Source organism: Taudactylus pleione, unplaced genomic scaffold (genome assembly GCF_031769625.1).
Source record: "Taudactylus pleione unplaced genomic scaffold, aTauple2 ptg000203l, whole genome shotgun sequence".
NCBI lineage: Eukaryota > Metazoa > Chordata > Amphibia > Anura > Myobatrachidae > Taudactylus > Taudactylus pleione.
Genome location: NW_028284605.1, coordinates 9,862,923 through 9,889,144, shown reverse-complemented (window position 1 = coordinate 9,889,144; position 26,222 = coordinate 9,862,923). Strand labels below are relative to the sequence as shown.

Here is a 26,222-nt window from a genome sequence, read left to right as displayed (position 1 = left end):
TAAAATGAATTATAATTGAGCTCAACAATTTGGTAATACAAGTGTTCTGTGCACAAGTTATCCCTATCACACATTGCTGATAGCAGTACTGCGCACAGCCTGTGTAGGGTGGATGGCACTGCGCACAGACTGTGTAGGGTGGACGGCACTGCGCACAGACCATGCAGGGTGGATAAGATTGTGCACAGCCCGTGTAGGATGGACGGCACTGCGCACAGACTGTGTAGTGTGGACGGCACTGCGCACAGACTGTGTAGGGTGGACGGCACTGCACACAGCCCATGCAGGGTGGATAAGATTGTGCACAGCCCGTGTAGGGTGGATGACACTGTGCACAGCCTGTGTAGGGTGGATGGGGCTCTCAGCTGAGCCCTGTGTTGCTGTGAGGATGGTGCATATTGTGTGTCTCACCTTCTCCAGAGAGTTGGACTGGTTCGTGCAGCCCTCGATCTTGGTCCCATTGTAGCCGATGTCTGCACTCAGCCGGCCCCACAGATACTGAGTAGTTAGTGGGCCCTGAAGCACCATCGAGAACATAGCCAGGAAGAGCACTGGCTCCACGGTCACCCGGGATGGGTAGCAGCGCCGCAGCCTCGGCCTGTCCGGAGCCTGGGTCGCCATATCGGGTGAGACCAGGTCGGGCAGGTCGCTCTCAGACATGCTGCTAGGACAGAATAATAATCATTTCCTGGTTTTCCCTGGTCAAAAACACAAATTTCCTAGTGTTCGTCCCTGTCCATTCCTTTGCTTTAAAACACCACATAAAATGCTTTAGGAGCCCAAGTTTATGTAAAATCTTACAAAATGAATGTCCCTGTATGATTTCCTTTGTTTGTGCAGTGATCAGTCTGCAAAAAAGCTCCAGCGACTGACTAGATTCCTGCTGCTGCTGCTGCTTGTACTGTTCATCTACTCCACCCCTCCCCTCTCTATTCCCTTCCCCTTTCTGTTCCACTCTCCTCTCCACCCCCTCCCCCATGCTATATGGCCATATATGATGGATTAGAGCAGTGTTGGCTAACCTTGACACTCCAGCTGTTGTGGAACTATATATACCAGCATGCCCTGCCACAGTTTTAGCATGCCCTAATAGCAAAACTGTAGCAGTGCATGCTGGGTTATGTAGTTCCATAACAGCTGGAGTGTCAAGGTTAGCCAACACTGGATTAGAGGCTGACCCACTTAAAATCCCAGAAATAAGTGATTTTAAAAACAAAGAGAGATTTTGGCACAACTGACTGTTATTTTTAGATGGTCTTATAATTGCAAATCAATTAATACATGCTTATTCTCTTGTATGATCACACACAACACATAAGAATAATGTGGCACTGCGATTGGCAGTAAAGTGTTAAGGCGCACATCCACTACCCGATTAATCAGAGCGATTGAACGATAACGACATCGTTATCGTTCAATCGCTCATTAACAGGGCACAAATCGGGCTGCAAATGCCAAAAACGACCAGTGATGCGTGCTCCCGCTGGTCGTTTTTGACATCTATCATCGCCCGAACATGCTGGTCACTCTGCCGATAACGACAGATTGGCCATGTTCGGGGATGAGGGAGGGTGCCTACACTGAACGACTGATCGTTCAGTGTAGGCACAGCACAGACTGTGAAATTACTGCATGATCACAATGTCGTAATCGTGCAGTCTTTTCACAGTCTGCTAGTGGATGTGCCCCTTTACTGTGTGAATAATACAATTCTGTTACCAGTTTGTTTAACTTGTCAGTGCTTGATAAAGGCAATTGCATTAGCATAACAGTTTAGTACTTTTTTGTTGAAAGTGGAGTGCACTAATGTGCAGACTCCATCTTATGGTGCATACACACGATCAGATTTTTCCTTCAGATATGAACGATAACGATTTAAAAATCGTTCAGTCGTTCATATCTGAAGGGAAATCGTTCATATCTGACATGCCTGAACGATGGACGATCAACGATGCGCGTTCCCGTTTGTCAGATAACGATATCTGACATCTGATGGGTTTGCAGTCAGACTTGGACGATTCCATTCATTTTAATGCAGTCAAAAATCGTTCAATCGTTCAAATCGTTCAAATCGTTCAAAACTTTGGTAAAATCGTCCAAATCGATCAGATCGTTTAATCGTTCAATCGTTCATCTGACAAATCTGACAAGTCTGACAAATCTGACCGTGTGTACGCTCCATTACTGTCCTTCAAGGGAGGCTTCATTTCATGAATGGCCGCCATAGTTAGTGCTGTGTATGCTCGGCGTCATATTGCCAATGTGTAGAGTGACATGGTGGGTGATGAACTACTTAGCTCCAAATAAGAGACGTGCTTCTTACCTGCTATTACATTGTTCTAGCATCCTGCACCACTACCCGCAATCATCACACACTCGCCAGCTGGTGAGCAGTATGAAACCCTGCTCTGCCAAAAAAAAAAAAAAACAGTGCTTAGGAGATAACATATAATATACATAGAAGTTCAACAATTAATATCAACATGGTATAAAAATTGAACAAGGAATAATGGAAAAAAAAAAAAAAAAAACCACTAGGCAAAACTAATTACATTGATATTATTGATATTATGTAAACATTTTGGTTTCAACATTTATGTCTTAAAGACTCAAGGTGCGGATCCATTAGGCAATGGGCTAATGACAGTACGATTACGACATCTTATTCATTCCTCATCCCCTGCACTAAACGATGTGTCGTTCAGTGCAGGCACCCTCCCTCATCCCCGAACATGCCTAATCTGTTGTTATAGGCAGATTGACCGGCATGTTCAGGCGATGATTGATGTAGAAAACGACCAGCGGGAGCACGCATCGCTGGTCGTTTTCAACATTTTCATGCCAGATTAATGAGCGATTGAACAATTACGATGTCGTAATCGTTCAACAGCTCGGTTTACTCGGCAAGTGGATACGTGGTTTCTGGGCTGTATTCATGTAGAACATGAACTGGATACCGGAAAATATCACTATAAAGTATATATTGTATCAATATGATGCAATATAGTAATGTTTTGTAGCCAAGCGCTCCAGTATCCGCCCTTGTCACAGGTCTGACGCTGGACTCTAGGGGCAGAGCGACAAAGGAGGAGAGGTGAAGTGTATGGGGAAGCGATTCTAAAGCTGGGCACACATTAGACGACCTGTGGGCCTGATTCAGACCCACTCGCGAGCGCATAGCGCATCGATGGTGGGGTACTGCGCGCCGCGCGCATGTGCAAGCCCCGGAGTGAGAGAGAAATTATCTTGCTCTGGGACTCACTACAAAAGGGGCGGCTGTCAATGTTGATCGACAGCTCGCCCCGTTTTGTAGGCGGGGAGGGGGGGTGGCTACACAAACGGAGGCGTTCCCGAAGGAACGCCTGCCGTTTGTGGGAGGCACCACTGACATCACCAGTGATGTCAGTGGAGAGCTTCCTGCTCTGTTAGAGCAGGAAGCTCTCTGGGGCTTGCGACGGACGAGACCCTACCACAAGGGTCTCATCGCAAGCCCAGATGGTCGTGACCATCACCTGGCCGCTCGCAAAAGCTGTGGGTGGTCAACAACAAAAAAAACAAAACACCCTGATTCAGAGCGACGGTGCTCTTAAAGAGCGTCCGGCTCTGAATCAGGCCCTGTGTACCCTGCCGACAGCAGACGCGACAAACAACATATCGTACGCTCTGTGCACACCACATGTTTTGGTGAACGACTGCACGATATGTCGTTTCCCCACCGCATCCACATGCATGGCATCGTCAGTCACTTCTTCAGATTGAGCAGCATGTAGGGCTGACCTGAAGATGCGACAGACAACACAACGACAGACAAAATATCGTACAATGTGTACCCAGCACACTATTCAAGGGCACTGCTGGAGAAATCTCCACAGAAAATACTTCTTTAATACGATGAAGCAGAGAAAAGCCTAGTGCTTCATGAAACAGGGCTTTTCATTAATTGACCCCTCAAAGCCAACAGAACAGTGCAAGAAATATCAGTACAGTACCAGCTACCCGATTCCATCATCTTAACACACCACCACCAGCAGCAATAGCAGCAGCAATAGCAGTCACTCTCACCTTGCTCAGCGAATTAAGGGGGTCATTCAGACCCACTCGCGAGCGGCAGTACGCTCGCAAGTGGGTCGATGTTCCCCACTGCGCATACGCACGACGGAGGGAGCTCCGTCGTGCGCATGCGCGAGACCCGACGAGCGAAGGACTTTCCTTCGCTCGGAGTGTCTCATCAAAGGGGGCGTGCTGTCGATGGTGACTGACAGCATGACAGCACGCCCCCTTTGGTGGGCGTGCCGGGGTCGTGCCTGCCAGACGGAGGCGTTCCCAAGGGAACGCCTACCGTCTGAAGCCGGCCCCACTGACATCACTAGTGATGTCAATGGGAGTGATTTTGGTTCTGATAGAGCCAAAATCACTCCTGGCCTTGCGGTTGAGAAACTCAACCGCAGGCTTTTACTCGCAGTTCCGATGGTCCATCATTTTGCACGCTCGTATATGCTGTGGGTGGTGACCCACAGCTATACGAGCGTCCAGGAGGACGCTCCATATTAATGGAGGTGGGCCCTGATTCAGAGCGAGCGCTCTGGTCAGAGCGTCCGGCTCTGAATCAGGGCCTAAAATAGTAAGCCAAGGTTACACTAACACAACTCCCATAGATAAAATTGTGGTGTCCCAAAGCCATGTGTTAGTATTCTTTACACTCAGATGTGGGTACCTACAAGAAAAAAGTTCAAAGGGATCAGAGTGTGAGTGTTCCCCCTTTTAGCAGACACAATAACAGACACAATAGAAGGAGGGTCCGACAATATTTTATTTTGGACTTAAAAGCTAGCAATACTAGTTACAAAAAGAAACAGTACTTTTTGCAGTGTTAAAAATACTTGAAGCAGAAGATTCAATACATGCAGGCTATTATAGTACTTGTAGTGAACCAAGGTAGCTACGGGAAAAAACGTCTTTTGCAATGTAAAACAGATTTTACGGAGAGAGTTCGATACTTGCAGGCTATTGAAGTATTTTTAGTGCACCAGGGTAGCTACGGGAAAAACCGTCTTTGCAATGTAAAACAGCTTTTAAGCAGAGAGTTCAATAGAATGTATTATTATTATTATTATTATTATTATTAATATCCTTTAATTATATGGCGCCACAAGTGTTCCGCAGCGCCTTACAAAGTACATAAACAAATACATTTGACAAGTGACTTACAGTACAATATAGGACAAGGACATGGATAATTACAATGACCATAACCAGGGCCGTAGAGAGCTCTGCCGGGCCCAGGCACAGGCCTGATCACGGGAGGCGTGGCCACACCCCCTTCAACAAAAAAAATAAAAAAGTACGCGATCAGCGTGATCGTTCCCCCCCACAGGCAAAGGAGACTGCTGTCAGGCAGCAGCCACGAGCAGTCTCCCACTGCAGCTCAGCACACGTTGTGTGCTGGGCTTCTGTGTGGGAGAGAGAAGGGAGGGGGGGGCGGCGCCGGACCCGGGCCCCTCAGGAAGCCCGGGCCAACAGTACCCACTCCCCCCCCTTCTCGGCGCCCCTGACCATAACACCTGGATATGTAACAGAGCATAAGAGGGTAGAGGCCCTGCTCGTAAGAGCTTACGTTCTAAAGGGCCCATACATGCCTACTCTCCCGGAAGTTGCGAGAGGCTCACGATTTTTCAGGTAGGGCTAGGTTTATGGTGCGGGAAGGGGGGGTTAGGGTAAGGCTCCACTGGGGATAGGTTAGGGTTAGGCACCAATAAGGGAGGGTTAGGGTTAGAGGGGGCAGAGGGTAGGGTTAGGGTACTTACCAGCCCTAGGGCCGTATTCAATTTGGACCGAAAAGCCGTTTTCGCATGTTTTTTTGCAAACATTTTGCATGGTTTTTTTTCTCCGTATTCAATTCCTTTGCGTTTTCGCCTATGCGAAAAGTCAATGCACTGAAATAGGCGATACTTTTTTCCACAGAATAGCTATATCTATATTTTGGGGTGCAGATGTTGTGAAACCTCTCAGAACCCTTGGTACACCCCCCCAAAGATCAATTCACCCAAAAAAAGAAGAAAAAAAAACAGGAACACCACAAAAAACACCTTAGAAATTTTGGGCGAAAATGAAATGGGGGGACATCTTCAAAATCTAGTGAAATAAGGCTCTGGGGGTGCTCTAAGAAGGGGGCAAGTGTTTTTGGGATTGCAGGTGCTTGTATGCAGGAGGAATTTCACTTTTTCTAAAACTTCACAAAATATGCTAGCACCCATTTTCAAAAACCCCAAATTTGATGGAACTACTTATTTTCTCCAAAAAACACTGTCTTATGCCATTCTTCACCATTTTTACCAAGACGCTAATAGCAAGCAATTACCACCACTTAAGTACCCTAACTAGTTCTAATACTAAACTACCATAATGATTTACGAAGTCAGCCCAACTTTTTCTGGGGTACAGAGTGATTCCCCCAATTCTGACAGTACTTTCCGCCTGTTCTGCATTTGCCGCTTGTTGTTTTCACCTGTTTTGCAACTGAATACGGTGAAAAGCTGGGACGTGCACGATAAGTTTTTGCGTCCAGAACACGCGATGTAGGCGAATAGTCGGGTAGGTGAAACTTTATTGCGGATGCAAAACTAATTGAATACGGCCCCTAGTCGGGATCTTCACTGTTCGAGCTCCCGCCATCGGTATTTGGTCCGACGGCATTACATACCGATTCTCTCCAGGCAGCCCTTGCACCTAGCCCTTACAGCCCACAGACAGTTACCTTCTCCTGTGTCTTTTGGCTGCTCCTCACGCTGCGGCTGGTTCCTGTTGGTGGTGTGGCACACGTGATGTCATTACATCATGTGCACCTTTTCTCAAAAAGAAAAAAAAAAAAAACTTTATTGTACCAGGCAGCTGTAATCCCCACCACACACGTTTCTCTGTGAACCCCCAATATTCACCTCTATCTCAGCAATCCACATTCCCCCGTCTTAGTGACACCCCCACACATTCCCCTCTCTCAACGATCTCCTACAGATTCTCCTCTCTCTTAGCGATCCCCCCACATTCCCCCCTCTCTCAGCAATCCCCTCAACATTCCCCTCTCTCTCAGTAATCCCCTAATCATTCCCATCTCTGTCTGTGATCTCCTCCACATTCCCCTCTCTCTCAGCGATCCCCCCACATTCCACTCTGTATATCAGTGACCCCCCCACACACACACTCCCCTCTGGCTGTCAGTGACTGCCCCACACACACATCCCCTGTCTCTTTGTGATCCTCACACATTCCTCTCTGCCTGTAGGTGTACCCCCACACACACACTCCCCTCTGGCTGTCAGTGACTGCCCCACACACACATCCCCTGTCTCTTTGTGATCCTTACACATTCCTCTCTGCCTGAAGGTGTACCCCCACACACACACTCCCCTCTTCCTGTCAGTGTCCCCCCCTCCCCCCAGTATATAGTAATGTGTGACCTAAATCTGACTGGCAGTATAGTATAGTACCCTTACTCACCTATTCATCTTCTTTCCCTCGATAAGCCCCGCCCCCATGCCCTTTCCAGCCCCTTGGGTCCCTTGGAAAGGAAACTTGGCTCCCCATTGGTCGATGGCAGCCATCTTTCTGTAGCCTACTATGGGGGCAGCCAGATTCTGTCTCTGCTGCAGCCTCAGCCTGCCAGATGTCAAGCAGATGGCCAGAATCATACCGAATCATAAATGACACTCTGCTGCCCCCCCCCCCGGTCCAGCCTGCCCCTGATCACTGGTAAGTCTGTCCCTGGACGGGCCCAGGACTCCAGACTTGGCAGAGCCCCCCCTGATGGCGGCCCTGCCTGCATCCGCATACACTCACCAGCTGGTGAGCTACATATCATCCTACTCTGCTCAAACCATACTTACCTACTCTCCCGAAAATTGTGTGGCGCCCCTGTCCCCCCAGAAAAGTAGGTAAACCTCCCAGCCGGCTGCCGGCCCCCCAGACATCCCCGCGAATCCCAGACAAACCCCCGCAGCAGGGGGGCAGTTGATGCGATTTGTGCTGAATCGCAGCATTGTGTAGCAGGGGCGGGGCCAAAATGACGCTATTACGTGGTCACGTCCCGACTGCGCCCCCTCTACTGCGACACACCCCCTGCTTGTTCGACCTTAACTTAAGTGAATATGTACATAGAATAATTTTTAGAATGTCCTATAGCTTTGTCAAATCAGTTTACCGCTTTCTTCCCATCTCACTGCTCACATTGACTGTTCCATGCATATGGTGTCCTTCTTACTAAACTTCAGTTCACAGTTGTATTCAAGTGTTGCTTTCTGGCACTAAGATTAGATGCATCCTTACATGTGATGTAATGTAGTCCTTTAGGGTAGGAGCTGCCACTTGTGCTGTTGAGATAGGTTGTTCTGTTAGTGATATTCAATTATCAGGCCAAGGGAAATCTTATAGGGGTTACATTCACACTGCTAATGGGCACTAGGCGCTCTTTGCGGGGTTGACCAAGATTTGTGGCTTTTCACTATTATGAGGAGCATGAAGGAATTTGGCCAAACTATTTTTTTTACTTTTGTGGGAATAAAAAAAAAGTATCTCTGAGGGTTTTTGAGATGGTTCTTATTGGCTTAGGTGGCCCGTTTCCCATTAAGTTTCTTCATTCCATCCTCTCCCTTTGTCATGTCTTTCTGGGCCTAATTCAGCAAGGAATGCACGCTAGCAGACGCACGCACCCAGCCGTTGCGAGAATATGCTAATCAATGCATACGCACGGAGACCGCAGCACAAGAAGCAGACACCCAGCAAAACATAAAGCCGCCCACATATGCCGTGATTGACAGCGTAAACATCAGGAACATTCAGTGCCATCGAAGCTGCGTGTAAGCTAAGGGTAGACCAGACCCTGCCGTCGGACTTGAAAGCTTCCTGCACGCAGAGAGGCACCCGGCATGCGTGCGGCGCTGCTGAGATTAATTTATGCATGCCCTGTAACAGCGTGCGAACGCACAGGCATGCCTGCATTTGGCCGCCCATCCCCCCGTCACCACCCACAACATCAAAGGTCTCTGCGGGCTCTCTGCATACTCTGAGAGAGCCCTTACCGTGCTCAGCTACCTGTTTGCACACGCACAATGCAATGCATATGCATGCACAGATTGCAAACATCGGCTAGCACCATGCGTTCTGTCACTTGCATTGCTTGCTGAATCAGGCCCTCTGTCTTTTATTATAGTTTATTGTCTTGATAATCGCTGTTTGTAGACTTTTTAGGATCATTCTGATTACAGATGCATCTCCACAAGGTTTGGCCATATGGTTTGTGAGACATTGCTTTATCCACTGTACATCCATTTCCCCTTTGTCTGCCAAGTGTCTGCTCTATAGTGCGGTTTTCTGTTAAGTTGGTTTGGTCTTCATGCTATAGTATTTTGCTTATTCTTGTGGAAGCTATTGGAAAGTGTGGAATTCATGGTTGTTTTGTTTTTCATGCAGTAGGAAATTATCTGGGTAAGAGCCCCGGAATTGGTCTCATTCTCCACATAAAGTTGGTGGAGGTGCAGGCTTGCTGTGGTCACAGCTGCTGACGTAGCATTGCACACCGGTAGTCACACACAGGACATAGGCATGCTGCATATCATTTTAATCAGCAGAAATTGCTTGTGCGTTCTATTCGCACCACTCTGAATAAGATGCATCTGAAGGTAAAAAGTCACAGGAAAACATACTGAGCGCTACCAAGTCACACGGCACTCACACATTATGTGTAATGCAACTTGTAGTGCACGGAGGATACATGTATGTGGACACATCTGTATAGTGCTGGCAATTTGGTGAGTTTTGATCAGGGATGTGTGGAAAAGGTAGACAGGGGAGGCAGTGCCTCATCTGTCATAAGGTGCATACACACGGTCAGATATGTCAGATGAACGATTTGCAAACGATTGAACAATTTTTGACTGCATTAAAATGAATGGAAATCGTCCAAAACTGACTGCAAACACATCAGATGTCAGATATCGTTATCTGACAAACGGGAACGCGCATCGTTCATCGTTTCACACATATCACATTTTTCTTTCAGATATGAATGATTTTTAAAATTGTTATTGTTCAGATCTGAAGAAAAATCTGACCGTGTGTATGCACCATTACAGTTTTTACTCCAGAGTTTTGGCTATAAAAATTACTAGAATAATACAAAAAAGATATTTATAATATTTTCTTTACATTTTTCTTATTTTTATAGTCAAAACTCTGGAGTATACTGAAATATGACAGGAAAGGCTCTGCCTCACCTGACTGCACATCACTGATGCATACTAGTATGTGCCATCAGCAAAGATTTTACACTGTTTTTCTTAGTAAAAGTTAATAGCTACCATTCTCCTGATTCAGCTTAAAACTTTGTGCTGCCAATAGTGTCAGACTGCGGCCCCAAAAGGGGAATGCAATGGTAGGAGCCCATATGTAAGGGATGTGGCCAGCCATCAGAGGGGTGTGTGGACAGCCATCAGAGGGGTGTGTGGCCAGCCATCAGAGGGGTGTGTGGCCAGCCATCAGAGGGGTGTGTGGCCAGCCATCAGAGGGGGTGTGGCCAGCCACCACAAAGGCTTGGCTAACCATTAGAGAGTGCATGGTCTGGGCCCCTTTATAAAGCTATATAGTATATCATACCCTCCAACTATATCGTTTTAGTCGATACAGTACCGTTTTTTAATGGTCTGTACCGGAAAACAGGCTGTAATGTTTTGTACCTGGTGGGTACAATCTCCCAATTTCTTTAGCAGCGCTGCGGGGACACAGGACTCCCTGCAGCGCTGCTGAGTGACAGGCGGCTCCATCCCCCGTGGTTCTCTGTTGTCTGTACTGACGCTGACGTCATCACACCAGCGCCGGTGTACACACTGTATGCTTTAAACCAGCCAGCGCCAGCCAGTGTACAGGGAGTCTGTGTTTATTCACACAGTATGAACCAGCCAGTGCCAGTGTGTAGAGAAGGAACTTAAGGAAGAGAGTCCAACTACTTGCCAGCAGCACTTGCAGCATGTAAGAGAAAAAAAAAAAGCACAGCTTGTTCGTAGGCACTCAAAAAAACAAAGGCCCTCATTCAGAGCCGTACGCTCTGAGCAGAGCGCACGCTCTGCATGAGGGCCGGGCTCCATTTTCATGGAGCGTCCTCCTGGACGCTCGTATAGCTGTGGGTCACCACCCACAGGCTATACGAGCGTGCATTTTGATGGCCGCGATGGTCGTGCCCATCGCGACCATCGAAATTGCGAGCCGGAGCCTGCGGTTGAGGTTTTCAACCGCAAGCTCCGGAGTGATTTTGGCTCTATCAGAGCCAAAATCACTCCCACTGACATCACTAGTGATGTCAGTGGGCCGGCTTCTGACGGGAGACGTTCCCGTGGGAACGCCCCCGTCAGGGAGGCACGCCCCCGGCACGCCCACCAAAGGGGGCGTGCTGTCAATCAACATTGACAGCACGCCCCCTTTGATCGGACACAACGAGCGAAGGAAAGTCCTTCGCTCGTCGTGTCTGGCGCATGCGCATGACGGAGCTCCCTCCGTCGTGCGCATGCTCAGTGCAGACCATCGACCCACTTGCGAGCGGACAGCCGCTCGCGAGTGGGTCTGAATCAGGCCCAAAGTCCCTAGTGATACAGTATATAGCGATGAACTTCAAAGTGAACAGTAACCAGCCAGAGCCAGCTGCCTCCAGTATAGAGTACATGTGGACACGCCCCCTTTATCTATGACCACGCCTACTATATCTGTGGACACACCTCTGTACCAGTTTTTAACTGTGAAATGTTGGAGGGTATGGTATATACTGATAGTGCAAGCATGATTATGTACCAGATTGCTTCTGTAGTGAATTCACCAAAGACCCATGAATGCAGTATAATGTAACAGACTGTATGTATAATAAATAAGCACATGATGGTGATCCTGCCTATATACACCACATTAATGCACTGTATGTCTTATAGGGACCAGAGGGGGAGATGTAGCAAACCTTGGAGAGATAAAGTGGAGAGATAAAGTACCAACCAATCAGCTTCTAATGATGGGTACACACTTATCGGTGTGTGCCCAGGCGTGCCAAGAGCCGGGCCTGGGTAAGGGGGTGTGGCCTAATCGTGGAGGTGTGGCCATGCCCCCTTAGGCGAAAAAACCCAGAAAACATGCGCGCTGGGGATGTGGGCGCTGTGAGCCCCCACAGCCCGGTGCACAGCCAGTGGGGGCGCAATCAGTGTGCTTAGCAGCTGTGAGCAGTCTCCTAGGGCATCCCAGCACACAGCAGCGTGTGCTGGGGTGCTGTGACGTAGGAGGGAGGAGGGGCGGCGCTGGACCTGGCCCTCGCAGGGCCCCTCCTACAAGCCTGGGCCTGGCTAATTAGTATCCACTACCCTCCCCCTGTGTGTGTACCCAGCCGATATAGTGAGCGGCGGATCCTGGCAGGGGTGTCGGCATCGGCAATTGCCTACACATTTGCAGTTGCTGGCAGCGACGGCGGGTGCCATGCTGCATCTGGCAGCATGGCCCCCGCTGATTTCGCCATCGGACCTGCATGGAGATACACTGGGCAATGTCACAGACAATGCCTGGGAACGCATATCGTCTGCAACATAGCAGGTACACACTGCCTGATGTGGACAATATGTGGATCGGACAACATATTGTCTAGAGCAGTGATTCCCAAACATTTTTGAGTCACGGTGCCCTAGAGTATCAGCATTGTTTTCATGGCAGCCCTAAGTTTAAGTTTGTTCATATTTTTTTTTTTTGTAAAATAGTAAAGTGAAGTAAATTGTGCTGACCTGTCATCCTTAGGGTCAGTTATGTGGTGGGGGACAGGTTTGCACTTCTGCTTGTTCACATATTTACTTTACATTGACCATAAATAATTTGATTTGTTGCTGGACCACAAACCTGAAGCACCCCTGCAATTGTCCCAAGGCAACCCAGAGTGCCACGGCGCACAGTTTGGGAACCACTGGTCTAGTGTGTACCTGGCTTAACTGTCATTTTATGACCAAAGCCTGTAAAATGGCAGTTAGAAGCTGATTGGTTGGTACTTTATCTCTCTCAAAGGTTTGAAACATCTTCCCCCAGTACTGACCAGGTAGTGTCTAAAACTCAATGAGAACCACACTAGGTCTAGTAAAGGTCAAATATATGCCATTGCAGTGTTCTCCCCAGAAATTTTTTCCAGCCAGGTGGCATCCAAAAGTAGCTGGATGGGGGCCTTCGCAATTATGCGCGCGCCGGGAAAAGGGGTATCTCCCTTGCCAATCCAGCCCAACAGGTCTCAGGCTGCTTCCCCACTAGCTCTCAGTCAAAAGTGCCTTATTATCCAGTGCCCCCTGTAGTTTTTCCCTTTATGCATTGCCCCCTGGAGTTTAACTTTGCCCTTATGCATTGCCCCCTGGCTGAAGTAGTGCCCTTATGTAGTGCCCCCAGGCTTAAATAGTGCCCCCAGACTGGCCCCTTATGCAGTGCTACCAGGCTGGCCCGATATGCGGTGCCCCCAGGTTTAATAGTTTCCCTTATGCAGTGCCCCCAGGCTGGCCTTTTATGCAGTGCCCCCAGGTTTAATAGTGTCCCTTATGCAGCGCCCCCAGGCTGGCCCCTTATGCAGTGCCCCCAGGTTTAATAGTGTCCCTTATGCAGTGCCCCCAGGCTGGCCCTTTATGCAGTGCCCCCAGGTTTAATAGTGTCCCTTATGCAGCGCCCCCAGGCTGGCCCCTTTTGCAGTGCCCCCAGGTTTAATAGTGTCCCTTATGCAGTGCCCCCAGACTGGTCCTGGCCCCAGCCCAGCACTTACCTTTACTTGCTGGCCGCTCCCGCTGCCTCACGCTGACTGGATCTAACTAGATCCAGCAGATGCGCAGGGCAGGCTCCTCACGTTGCGGGTGACGTCATGACGTCACCCGCACACTGCATCACTAGGAACGCTGGCCTCTGAAGCGATCAGAGGCTTCTTTAGCCTCCGGTCACTTCAGAGGCCAGCGTTCCACAGCGGGGGACAGCGGGGAAAAGTGCCGGGTGGCAGGCTGTTTCTGCCGGGCGATGCGCCTGCAGAAAACAGCCTGGGAAGAACACTGCATTGTAAAACAAAATATCAACTATCTAAGCTCTTACCACTGGATTGACTTAATTGTAGGTTAGTGAGTTCATGCAGAGCTACAATGTCATTCCAGTCACTGGCATGAATTGTGTTCATTATGCTAATGCCCACAGGCAACAAGATGGCATGTTCATCCGTGGTCCTGCTCCACTTGGTAACTAACCCTCTAATAGAGTTAAGCTGGGCATCCACTATACAATTTTCTGTCAGATATCTGACCAATCTGGCTGGGTGGAATGAAAACCTGGTAATGTATGGGAGCAAATGACAGTCGATCATATGGTTTTAAACTGAAAAAAGGACAAAAAAAAAAATAGTTCAAATTGGTTACATTTCTGTGTTATAACCAATTTATCTGAACAACTATTTTTGGCTGTTTTCCAGTGTTTGTGAGCAAATGGACGACTGTCATTTGCTCCCATACATTACCAGGTTTTCATTCCAACCAGTCAGATTGGACAGATATCTTACAGAAAATTATATAGTGGATGGCCAGCTTAACAATGTGTAAATCAAGTGCACAAACTGGAATCTATAAGAGGAGGTGAACCCTCAGGTAGTGGAGCCACCGGAGATTTCCCCTGTACCCCTGTGAACCAGTCCGACCCTGACTAATAACCTCTTGTAATACGACTGCAGGTAGACAATATGGGGTATATTTACTAAAGTACGGGTTTTTAGACGTGGAGATGTTGCCCATAGCAACCGATGAGATTCTAGTTAACATTTATCTAGCATCTTGCCTTTTGAAAAAACCCTGCTAAAGGGGAGAAACGCGTCAAGGTCTTTGCTGGACTGCATATGTTCCTGCAAGAATAAAGTGTCTACCACAATATCCTGCTGCCTCTGCTTGATGTGACCATACGAGAGCACGGAGTGCGGATCACGGATCACTGAGTTCACTCTCATCACGTCCTGCTGGCTGGCCGGACTCTATGCCACCTGCAGACTTCCACACTGACATCGTGGTGGATCCGCGTGGATAAAGCTGCTGCGGCATTCCCCCCAGGCTCTCACTGTGCCCGGTCGGTTTTCCTGGGAACGTTACAGGATTACTGACGCCAGGTCACCACGCTTCAAAACACCATTTGGGATCTTGTTATCCATCACCAAGCTGTCTCAGTTGGAGTGGTGAGTGACCCTTTCACTATTGAGGGATCACAGCAATCCCCTATTCAGGATAAAGACTCTGTGTTCATATCGTATAAGGAGTATTTTTATCATCGTTTACAATATTCATATGGGACTTTTTTGCGCTGAGATATATATTTTTTATCAGCATATTCCTCTATGAGACATCAGGTCCATATTGTTGTTTTTTATTAGTGCTACATTATGCATGCTTTGTAACCAATTTGGTATCTATTTCAGGCACTGCAGTTCTGTGTATTTTATACATTGTTGTTCTTTGATATTTTTAATAAAACAGCTTATAGCTGAACGTTTATAGTAATTGTATTTATTTAGTAGTCCCAGGCGCAGACACATTCTTTATTTTTTGTTCTGTTTTGGGGATTTTCAGGTAGCAATCCCCCTCTGTCAGCTGCCAGTGATCTACTATTGATCTCTGCTTGAATTAGCGCACCACTTTTTCTGTTGTAACATTTATCTGGCACCTTTTAGAATATAAGAGCTAGAATCTGATTGGTTGCTATGGACAACAACTCCACTTCTAAAAGCTTGCACTTTAGTAAGGGGTATATTTAGTAAAGTGCGGATTTATAGAAGTGGAGATGTATAATATATCTATACCCCTAAGAGACCAATAAGAGTAGAAAGTATGTTGCATTCCCTGAAGCTCCGCTCGCTTTTTTATTTTCCCCAAAATCTAAACTGCTGATCATGACTGCTGACACAACCTAATGGAGAATCATGCAGTTAGATAAGGTGTGGTTGATTAAGAAACTCATAGTCTAATTAATAATAATCAACATGCATTGATAATAAAGTAGCTTATTTTCTCAGTAATAATAATTAATTTTGCATGTTCTCACTTTGTGGTTTTGATAAGAAATTGTGTTATAACTGCTGTGATAATTAATAGAAGTTTTGTATTAGTCACGCCTGATCTGATTCTTCTTTTTATTACTTTTTCCAGAGAACCATGGCAAGGGTTATCTTACTTTACATTTATTAGCAATAAATAATCCATGACATTGCCCAGGACTGTGAAGTAAAAAAAATTGTTTATTAAATAGCAGTCAGTTTCATAGTATCGAAACACGATCGCATTGTGGGCCTGATTCAGACCCGGTCGCAAGGCTGCATTTGCACGCAGCCTGCCGATGTTTGCAATCTGCGCATGCATACAAGATGCAGTGCACGTGCACGAACTAGTCCATGCGTGTGGCAAGCATTCACACCCTGTACACAGATGCTCCGCAAGCATGAGTGACAGGTTGTGCAGTTTGTGGGTGGTGACAGGGGATGGTCGATGGTAACGAGGGTGTGGTGGTGCGAACGCAGGCGTGTCTGTGTGTCGGAATGCCATTTCAGGGGCGTGCATAATTAAGTTGCATCGTCAGCGTACACGTCAGATGGCTGAAATAAACACAGCAGCACTCGCAGTGCTTGTGGTAGGGTATAGTCAGCCACAAATGCTGTGTATGGGTCCGAAGTCAGCCGATGTTACCGATTGTTTAATACACTTCCTGGAGATGACGTATGTTACTAAGGGAAAGTGGGCGTCTTGTGTCAGGCTGGTGGACGTCTAAATACATACCGCGATCGCACGGCAATACATAGTGGGCGTGCTAATGTCTTGCTACAGATAGCGGGATTTGCATACTTTGGATGCGGACAGCTGCGTGCGAACACAGCCTTGCGACCGGGTCTGAATCGGGCCCTGTGTTCTAGATGATAAGCTCTCACAAGTGAGTACTCTATACTCTTACAGTATGTCTACATTTCCTTCATCATGCTGTATTTTGTTCTCATTATACGTGCAACTGTATTTTATATGATTTCTATTTTTGAATATCTGTCACTGTGGAGTTTTGTGTCTCTTTACAAATAGATAATGAAGATGTTGAATATGCTTTTTTTCTAGTATTGATCTTACACACTTATTTCTCTTTGTATAGCATTGTTTGTTGAGCTATTGGGTACCAAAGATCCTCTAATAACTACTACAGTACAACAAAATCACTTTTTGCCAATTATAAACTGTGGAACCATGTTCTAGTCCTATAAATAATGCAGCTGATGCTTGCTTTCCATCCCCCCATAAGAAATTGTCTTTCAATTACTGGTGTCACTAGCTGGATTGCCATTTACATAGCCTTGTGGGTAATTTTTCTCTGACGTCTTCAGTTTCGTGTCTTGAGTTGTTTTAAGATATTGCAGGGTTCTCCTGAGTGCAATCCAATATCTGTGACAAAGCTTGCTCATTCATCTTTATAGAATTCCCATTCCAGATGCAGGGGGAGATGTGTCAAGCCTTGGAGAGAGATAAAGTGGAGAAGGTGACCATAGCAACCAATTAGCTTCTAACTATCATTTATCTAGCACAGTTTATGAAATGTGTGTTAAGATGGATACACACTGAGCGATGTGTACTCAGCCAATATGTTAGCCCGACATATCAGATCCTGGGCACACATCAGAACGAGGTAATGAACGACGGAACAAACCTTCATTCCGTCCTTCATTACCTGCAACGGGGCAGTTTGCTACATCGTCTGGTTGGACGTGTAGCATGGCTGGTCAGATGATGTCGCATGTGTCCGCGTGAGCGCGCATATTGGCCGTACACACTGAGCAATGCGGCCAATATGTCGTTATAACTCGGTCGGATACTATGTATCATGCTGACATCGCTCCAATGTGTACCCAGCTTAAGAAGCTGATTGGTTGCTTTAGGCAACTTCTCCACTTTATATCTCTCCAAGGGGTCTATTCATCATTCTCTGTCCGACCGTCCCCCCCCCTCCCCTCCGCTCTACTCCCCCACCTTCCTGGCCGCCTGTCACAGGCTGCAACCGCAGACCTTTTTAAACTTTACTGTGTTCTGCCAGGAGAATACAGTCTGTGTCAGAGCAGTAGCCGGAGCTGGGACCAGGGAGCGACAGAGGGAGCCGAGGAGGACCTGCTCATGCTGAAAGCAGGTAAGTGTAACCCGCTATACGCCATCTGCGAATGGCGTATAGGAACACCATCAAATTCCGAAAATACAAAACTTTCAGACTTTGATGAATAGCCTAATTTCTACATGTGGAGTGTGGAAATTAACGCAGACAGACTTAACCAGGAGATAAGTGAAGTAGTCCAATGTCCGACAGGAAAGGGGGGTTCCCATTACTGCACCCCCCTGTGCTGGTCCCTCCGCATACCTATGATTTCTAGCCCTGTATAATCGTAGATTTGCATTTTTTTCTCTGAGGTTTTGGAAGGAGATAGGTATAGGAGAGAGCAGAGTAGTGTTTGGAGTTTGGTGGTCAGATTTTGGTGAGTGTTGAATTTGAGTTTAATTTTTGAGTCTTGTTTCTTATATTTATTTTGTAAACTCTTGGTCCTTGTCTATGATCTGTCTGTCCTGTCTTATTTGTGTGTAAGTGGTGTGTTCTAGTATCTGTGTGTTCTGTGTTTATTTTCCCAGTATTAAGTATAGTTTGTCATTTGTGTGTTGGAGGATGGCGTTTGGGAGGAGGATTGAGGGACAGTTTAGCAGTGAGGAGGAGGAGGTGGTTTAGGGGGTGCCTCATGAGTTAGTGGAGGAGGATGAGAAGGAGGTAGAGGCAGAGGCAAAAGAGTGTACCCCAGCCAAAACGAAAACTGGGTGCAATATACAGTTCACCTATGATGAAAAATGTACACTGATTCTTTAATTCTGTTGTGCCAGTGTATGATAGGCTGTTAGGGAGTCAGGCACATCGCACATCCTTGCCCTGCAAAACGCTTTATGGTAGAGCAGGGATGCTATCAGAGTGGGTACAACTAGTACTAATGTACTGGGCCCGGGCTCAGAGGGGCACCCGCAGCATGTAGATGATCTTGGGGCAGATGTATTAAGCTCTGGAAAGTGATAAAGTGGAGAGTGATAAATGACCAACCAATCAGCTCCCAACTGTCATGTTACAGGCTGGGTTTGAAAAATTAAAGTTAGGAGCTCTCCACTTTATCACTTTCCAGAGCTTAATACATCTCCCCCCTTGTATTTTAACTGTTTCTGGGGGGTGGGGCATGGGAGTTGCATGCCTTAGGTCCTCCTCTCATAGGAGGATGGAGATTTCAGTCTAACCATCGGCTCCACCTTTTCCCTGCCGCCCACTGTCCTCCTTTATTCCCTCTGCAATGTCCATTGCTTCTACTGTACCTGCCTCTTGTGCCTGCCATACTGCCCAGTAATAGAGGTGCACAGTGGCACAAGTTTACCATCTGACCCCCTCCATCCCCAAATCTGTCTCTGCCATCCTCATTACCCAGTATGCCTCTGACCCCTTCCTTCCCAAGTGTGCCTCTGCCATCTTCACTAATCAAGTGTGCCTCTGTTCCCATCCCTCCCCAAGTGTGCCTCTGAACCCCTCTCCCCAATTATTCCTCTCCATGTGTTCCTTTGATTACCACTCCCCATATTTTCCTCTGATCACCAATCCCCATGCCTCTGACCCCTGCCCCCTCCCTCTTCTCTGATCCTGCATCAACCCCATCGCAATTTTGACTCCACTCTCTCTGGCTTGTGGCTGCTGATCAAAAGTAGTGTGGACAACACCATATATGACTGTACCTAAAGATGGAAGGTAGGCCTAAGCACAATCCTTTCTTTAATAAATCTTTTGGACTTTTAATTAAAATGAATGTTGTTAGAATTTATCATAATTGTTTTGATTATCATTGGTCCAAAATTTGCTGGCGCGACTTGGGTTGTGAGGTTTGCCGTTACTGTGTCACTCTGCCGCGACCGTGACTAAGCCTCTGCAGCAGGGGAGCCCTAGACCAGGTGGCGGGTGACCACCTGGCTTACTGCCTCTCCGAAAACACAGGTTACAAGGGGGGACTGGTGAGGGGGCAGCGATGTCACAGTGGGACGGACCTGACTAGGGGAGAACTGTACTGCCTCAGTTGGAAGTGTAAAAGGCTCCTGGTGGCTTCCTTTTACTTGGCACAGTGATGAAAGGAACTGTGCTGCCTCTATTAAGCACCTGGGAGGGGGGGGGGGGTGTTTCTGTGTGGCTGGGGCATGGTGTGCAGCTGCAGACTGCTGGGCTCTTTCTGCTGTATCTCTGCTGGATTGTTTTTCAGCTATCTCTGCTGGAGTTCTGAACAAAGAGGGAGACGACTGTGACCTCCTCACCTTATGTATAACCCTCAGGTAATCTCCCCACGCTCATTCCTATAGGCTGACCACACTGCCCTTATCTGTGCCTTATTCTCTGCATCCCCCTCCCCCCACTGTAACCTATGCTAGGCAAGCTTTTCCAATACAAAACCCAGCTGCTCACCTGTCGTCCTTCTTAGTTTAGTACTCATCTACTTTTACCTGGGGGGTGTGACAATTTCCGTGGGGTTTCTGGGGCTCCCCAGGGAAGGGTGTTATTTGTGAAATTGGGGGGTAAATTTGGTCTTCCTGTGGTAATAAGTTGTGTTCATATATTTGATGAAGGTTTTGGGTGTGTTTTCGGTCTCCGTTGGGATGGGGAGGGGGTGTTATTTGGTTGGGATGTGGAGGTTTGGGGTTTGTAACAGCAGCTAAACGGTCTGTGAGTGTTGGGGCCACTAGATTACGAAGGATATGCACCAGAACTGGGAAGAGGGGGAGGCAAGGGGACGGCTCACCCTCCAACATTTGAGAGAGGCCCCAGTCAATACAGAGCCAGATCGCCCAGTGCTCACTCCCGCCACCATACAGTGCTGCAGCTTGACCAGGCTGCCGATACCTCAATGGTTAATGGTGCCCAGCAGCTACATGTAGGGCAGAGGCGTCACTAGGGTTGGTGTCACCCGGTGTTATAAAGCACGGTGACCACCCCCCTCCTCCATCAAAAAATAAAAAAAATCGGAACCAAGATTCGCTGCTCTGTGCAATCCAGCAATCACACTGTGCTCCTCCCAGCATTCTGGGTAGACGAGAGAGGACAGTCCGACGGACTGGCCCAAAATACTGCCGCCGCCAGTCTGTACTGCACTTCCTCCCCCCCACTCCCCCATGTTGGGGTGGTGGTAGCTGGTAGCGGACTAGTGGATGCAGGCAGGAGTGTGGTGGCGGTTGCCAGGGGCGGAACCAGAAAAAAATGACAGGAGGGGCACAATGACTAGGGAGGGGGCGTGGTTGCATATGGGAGTGGGGATATGACCCCACATGTCTGCTGTGAATACATAACGTACACCTTGTCGTGCCAAATGGTTTAGCAAATTAACATCCCACTTATATTTTGAGCAGCTCAGTGACTGATATTAGTAAGTAGAAGTTCTGGTATGAAATTTTAAAGTAGATGGTCCGGGGTCGCCTAGGTCCCTAGACGCTTTATGGATTTTGAGCGAGAAATTAAATTTAGATGCACTCTCTGCACTTATGCCACCAACTGAGACTCAAATGTTAGGCCACTTAAAAATAATTAAAGCTATCTACTTTTATTAGTCTGTCACAACTCTTCAATAGACTAAGGGCTCTATTTATTAACATTATTTTGACAAAAATAAAGTGAAAAAGGGTGTTTTCACACCCTTTTCAAATTATTTTAGTTTCACATAAATTTACTAAAGGGAATTTGTAGTAGGCAGAGAAATTGGACAGGCAGAGCAGAGTCGGGAGCCGTCCCCAGTGATCAGCTGTGTGGTCCCCGGCAAATTGTAGAAGTCTTTCACAGAACTTCTCCGGGGGAAGCTGACACTGCGCAAAACGCATAGTGTGAGCTTCCGAAGTTGGCTGGGGGCTGGGAGAGAGAGAGAGAGAGAGAGAGAGAGAGATCAAAAATCTGAAGTTCGTGTAAACTACTGGGGCTAAACTCCAAAAAGTTTAGTACATAGGGGTCAGATTGTAGTCCTCATTGATAATAATGGAGGCTGCGATCTGCAGTGCTAATAACACTTTGCAGGAGAATTTTGTGAAATCTCCTGCATTATGCCATTAGTACATAGGAGCTACATTATTTTATGTTAAAAACAGCTTCATAGTCTTAGTCTTTCTACCTCACCCAGGGCCGACCTGAGCCCTATATTTTTGTTATGCGAAAATATATTTCGGTCCCCCAGGTGTATTGATAAAAATTAAGGGGGCGTGGTCTCAAGGGAAATGCCATACCCACAAGCCACATCATATTTTTGTTATGCTGGAGGCATGCCCAGCGCACCGGGAGAGAGAAGGAAGCCAAAAGGTGTAGTAAGGGCCTCCTGTGTGACACCATGTTACCCCTCCAAGTCCCTCCTGCTGCTGCTGGATACACGCAACCCACACTTCCCACTCACCTGAGGGCACGTTTCTGCCAGCATGGACCCAGCAGACTGCTTTTCACCAGCCTGCCCCCAGCACATACATAGGCAAATAAGCACTTCTTAGTGGCACTGTGCCACAGCTGCTTCAGCTCTTGGCGCTCGCGGTGCTCTGGAGGGGAAATCTAAGCCCCTGCCCTGTCCTGGCATTCGGTGCACAGGTTGTTATAAAGGCACTGTGTCACACATTGCTGCAGGCTGGGTAATGGTGCTCTTGTCCTGTCACGGGTGTTAGTGTCAGGGGCAGGCAGGGGACAGAGTGAGTAACAGTGACTCTGTAACTAACTGTGGTGGCGCATGTCTGGCTGTGGCGCCCTCCCCAGCTACGTACCCAGCATAATTTTAGGGGTGGCCCTGACCTCACCTCTCCTCAAGTCTCTCAACTTCCGCTTGCCATGGCTAGCTACGCAGACTGCTTCATCTGTGCATCGTGTCTGATGGCTCCTATTTATACTGTATGCACAAAGCAGTGGTGTAAGTTCATAACAGTGGCTTGGAGGCAAGATAATGGTTGGTGTCCCCCTACCAACAAGCCAACCACCACCAAACAGAGACACATTCCCTCCACCACTAACACCCCAACCTCAGTAACACCCAGAGGCAAACTCCCCCTCTAACACCCCAACCTCAGTAACACCCAGAGGCAAACTCCCCCTCTAACACCCCAACCTCAGTAACACCCAGAGGCAAACTCCCCCTCTAGCACCCCAACCTCAGCACCACCTATAGTTACTTTCAATTCAATCTAAGCTGTACTTAGGGGCCCATTTATGTATTATGGCATTTGCAATACGATCTGGGCATGACACTACCACCCATGATCGCATTGCAAGATGCAATCATAGGGTAGGGATGTATCTTTCGGCACATGAAGGGGCAGGGGGAGCCCGTTCCTTTGATGTGCCCGGAGTGTTGTCAGGGATACTGCGCATGTGCAGTCCTGCTGACTGTACATGCACTGCCGCCAGGGGAGGGTTTCCCGGGTAGGTTTTGTGATGTGTTACACCAGCAGAACCCAGATACACATTTACGCCCTCTACCAACACCCCAACCCCAGCAGCACCCAGAGTTACCATCCCCCCTTGACCAACACCCCAATACCAGCAGCAGTCACACACTCCCCCCTCCCTTACCTAACAGTTACAGTACACCCCCCTCCCTTACCCAACACCAGCAGCAGTTACAGTACACCCCCCTCCCTTACCCAACACCAGCAGCAGTTACAGTACACCCCCCTCCCTTACCCAACACCAGCAGCAGTTACAGTACACCCCCCTCCCTTACCCAACACCAGCAGCAGTTACAGTACACCCCCCTCCCTTACCCAACACCAGCAGCAGTCACAGTACACCCCCCTCCCTTACCCAACACCAGCAGCAGTCACAGTACACCCCCCTCCCTTACCCAACACCAGCAGCAGTCACAGTACACCCCCCTCCCTTACCCAACACCAGCAGCAGTCACAGTACACCCCCCTCCCTTACCCAACACCAGCAGCAGTCACAGTACACCCCCCTCCCTTACCCAACACCAGCAGCAGTCACAGTACACCCCCCTCCCTTACCCAACACCAGCAGCAGTTACAGTACACTCCAACACTAGCAGCAGTTTCAATACACCCCCCCTCTCCCCAACACTAGCAGCAGTTTCAATACACCCCCCCTCTCCCCAACACTAGCAGCAGTTTCAATACACCCCCCCTCTCCCCAACACTAGCAGCAGTTTCAATACACCCCCCCTCTCCCCAACACTAGCAGCAGTTTCAATACACCCCCCCTCTCCCCAACACTAGCAGCAGTTTCAATACACCCCCCCTCTCCCCAACACTAGCAGCAGTTTCAATACACCCCCCCTCTCCCCAACACTAGCAGCAGTTTCAATACACCCCCCCTCTCCCCAACACTAGCAGCAGTTACAGTACACCCCCCCTCTCCCCAACACTAGCAGCAGTTACAGTACACACACCCCTCCCCAACACTAGCAGCAGTTTCAATACACCCCCCTTCTCCCCAACACTAGCAGCAGTTTCAATACACCCCCCTTCTCCCCAACACTAGCAGAAGTTTCAATACACCCCCCTCCCCAACACTAGCAGCAGTTACAGTACACACACCCAAGAAAGAGGAACTACCAAGTAATTCAGAAGCGGGCGCTGCAGAGGATAGCTTTTCTGAAGCAGCTGTATGAAAGAGAGGCTAGTCAACCTCAAAATATAGAAATAGATACAAGGTATATAGATACAGCGCTAGATATATATGAATATGTCATATAAAAAGTGATGTGGAACGGATTGTGAAAAAAGGCACATTTATTAAAACACAGCTGATATAATAATCATGCGGCAATAGTAAAATAATATGGATTAAAATTCTGAGTTAATCTCTATAGCATAATAGGTAACAACACAAAGAAGTTGTGCTCTGAATAATAAATGTGCCTTTTTTCACCATTCACAATCCGTTCCACATAACTTTTTATATAACATATTCATATATATCTAGCGCTGTATCTATATACCTTATATCTACAGTACACACACCCCCTCTCCAACACCAGGAGCAGTTACAGTATACCCCCCTCCTTTACCTAACACCAGCAGCAGTTATAGTGCACCCCCCTACCCAACACCAGCAGCAGTTACAGTACACCCCATCACCAGCACTTACAAAACTCGCGCCTTACCAACACCAGCGGCACCAATAATATAACCATACACTTGTTTAAAAAAACAAAAACTTCCTTACCTGATGCTGGTGATTGCTGGGTCTTCCATCCGAGTTGGCTCTGTAGTGTGTACTGCTCACTCAGCCTCCCATAAACGTGACAAAACGAGCAGCCATGCCCGGGAATCTCACAGAGAAGGCGGAGCATCTTAGGCTCAGCCTCAGAGCACACTGATGCATATCCGACTGCCAGTAGCAGCAGCTAAAACAGGAGCTGCCATGCAGCAATTACAATAAAAAAAATTACAAAAAATGCTCGGGAGGGAACGTGCCTTGGTGCTCCACCCTGAATCCGCCTATGGCGGCAGCGGATGCAGTAAGGTGCGGGCAGGAGTGTGGTGGCGGGGGAGGGGTGCGCACATGTGTGCGGTTTTTGGAGTCACCCCTTTGGAGGGTGACACCTGGTGTGGCCCGCACCCCCATTGTGACGCCACTGATGTAGGGACTGAGCATCAGGGCACATTAAGTGCAGTATTTCCTAAACTCATTCCTCAGGGACCTCAAACAGTGCATGATTTTTCAGGCCTCCTCACAGAATTGCAATTGAAATAATTAGCTCCACCTGTGGATCTTTTCAAATGTGTCAGCCAGTAATGACTACACCTGTGCACCAACTAGGAAAAATGGAAACCTTGTGCTGTTAATGCTCCCTGAGGAATGAGTTTGGGAAACACTGTGGGCCATATTCAATTAGTTTCGCACCCGCGATACATTTTTGCATGCCGGACTTTTCGCGTGTTTTGCATGCGGAAAAGTATCGGGCGTGCTTCCGCTATTCCCCAAAATTAAAATATTTTTTGGGGGTGTTCTAAAGTCTTTTTTTAATTAATTTTATACCGTTTATCTTTGGGGGACTGTCCCAAGCGTGCAGGGTGGTTTCCCGAAGTTTGCACCCCAAAACCGCAATTCTGCAATTTTTTGCCGCCTGTTATTCATAGGCAAAACTTTTCCACCGATTACATTGCACT

At 47.9% G+C, this 26,222-nt stretch overlaps 1 protein-coding gene across 2 annotated transcripts in view; it reads right to left on the bottom strand.

Annotated features, from left to right (window-relative positions):
* Window positions 1-25,391, bottom strand: part of SLC46A1 (solute carrier family 46 member 1) — a 45,639-nt gene extending 20,248 nt beyond the window's left edge. The window contains exons 1-3 of one of the 2 annotated variants that reach the window (XM_088477811.1): window positions 25,276-25,391; window positions 2,324-2,408; window positions 412-664 (exon numbers count right to left, since the gene is read on the bottom strand). In XM_088477811.1, the coding sequence (XP_088333937.1) occupies window positions 412-664; window positions 2,324-2,346 (276 nt within the window). In that variant the 5' untranslated portion in view covers window positions 2,347-2,408; window positions 25,276-25,391. The remainder of the gene's footprint in view (window positions 1-411; window positions 665-2,323; window positions 2,409-25,275) is intronic. The other variant, XM_088477812.1, reaches the window with a different exon arrangement.
* Between the last annotated feature and the right edge of the window lie 831 nt (window positions 25,392-26,222).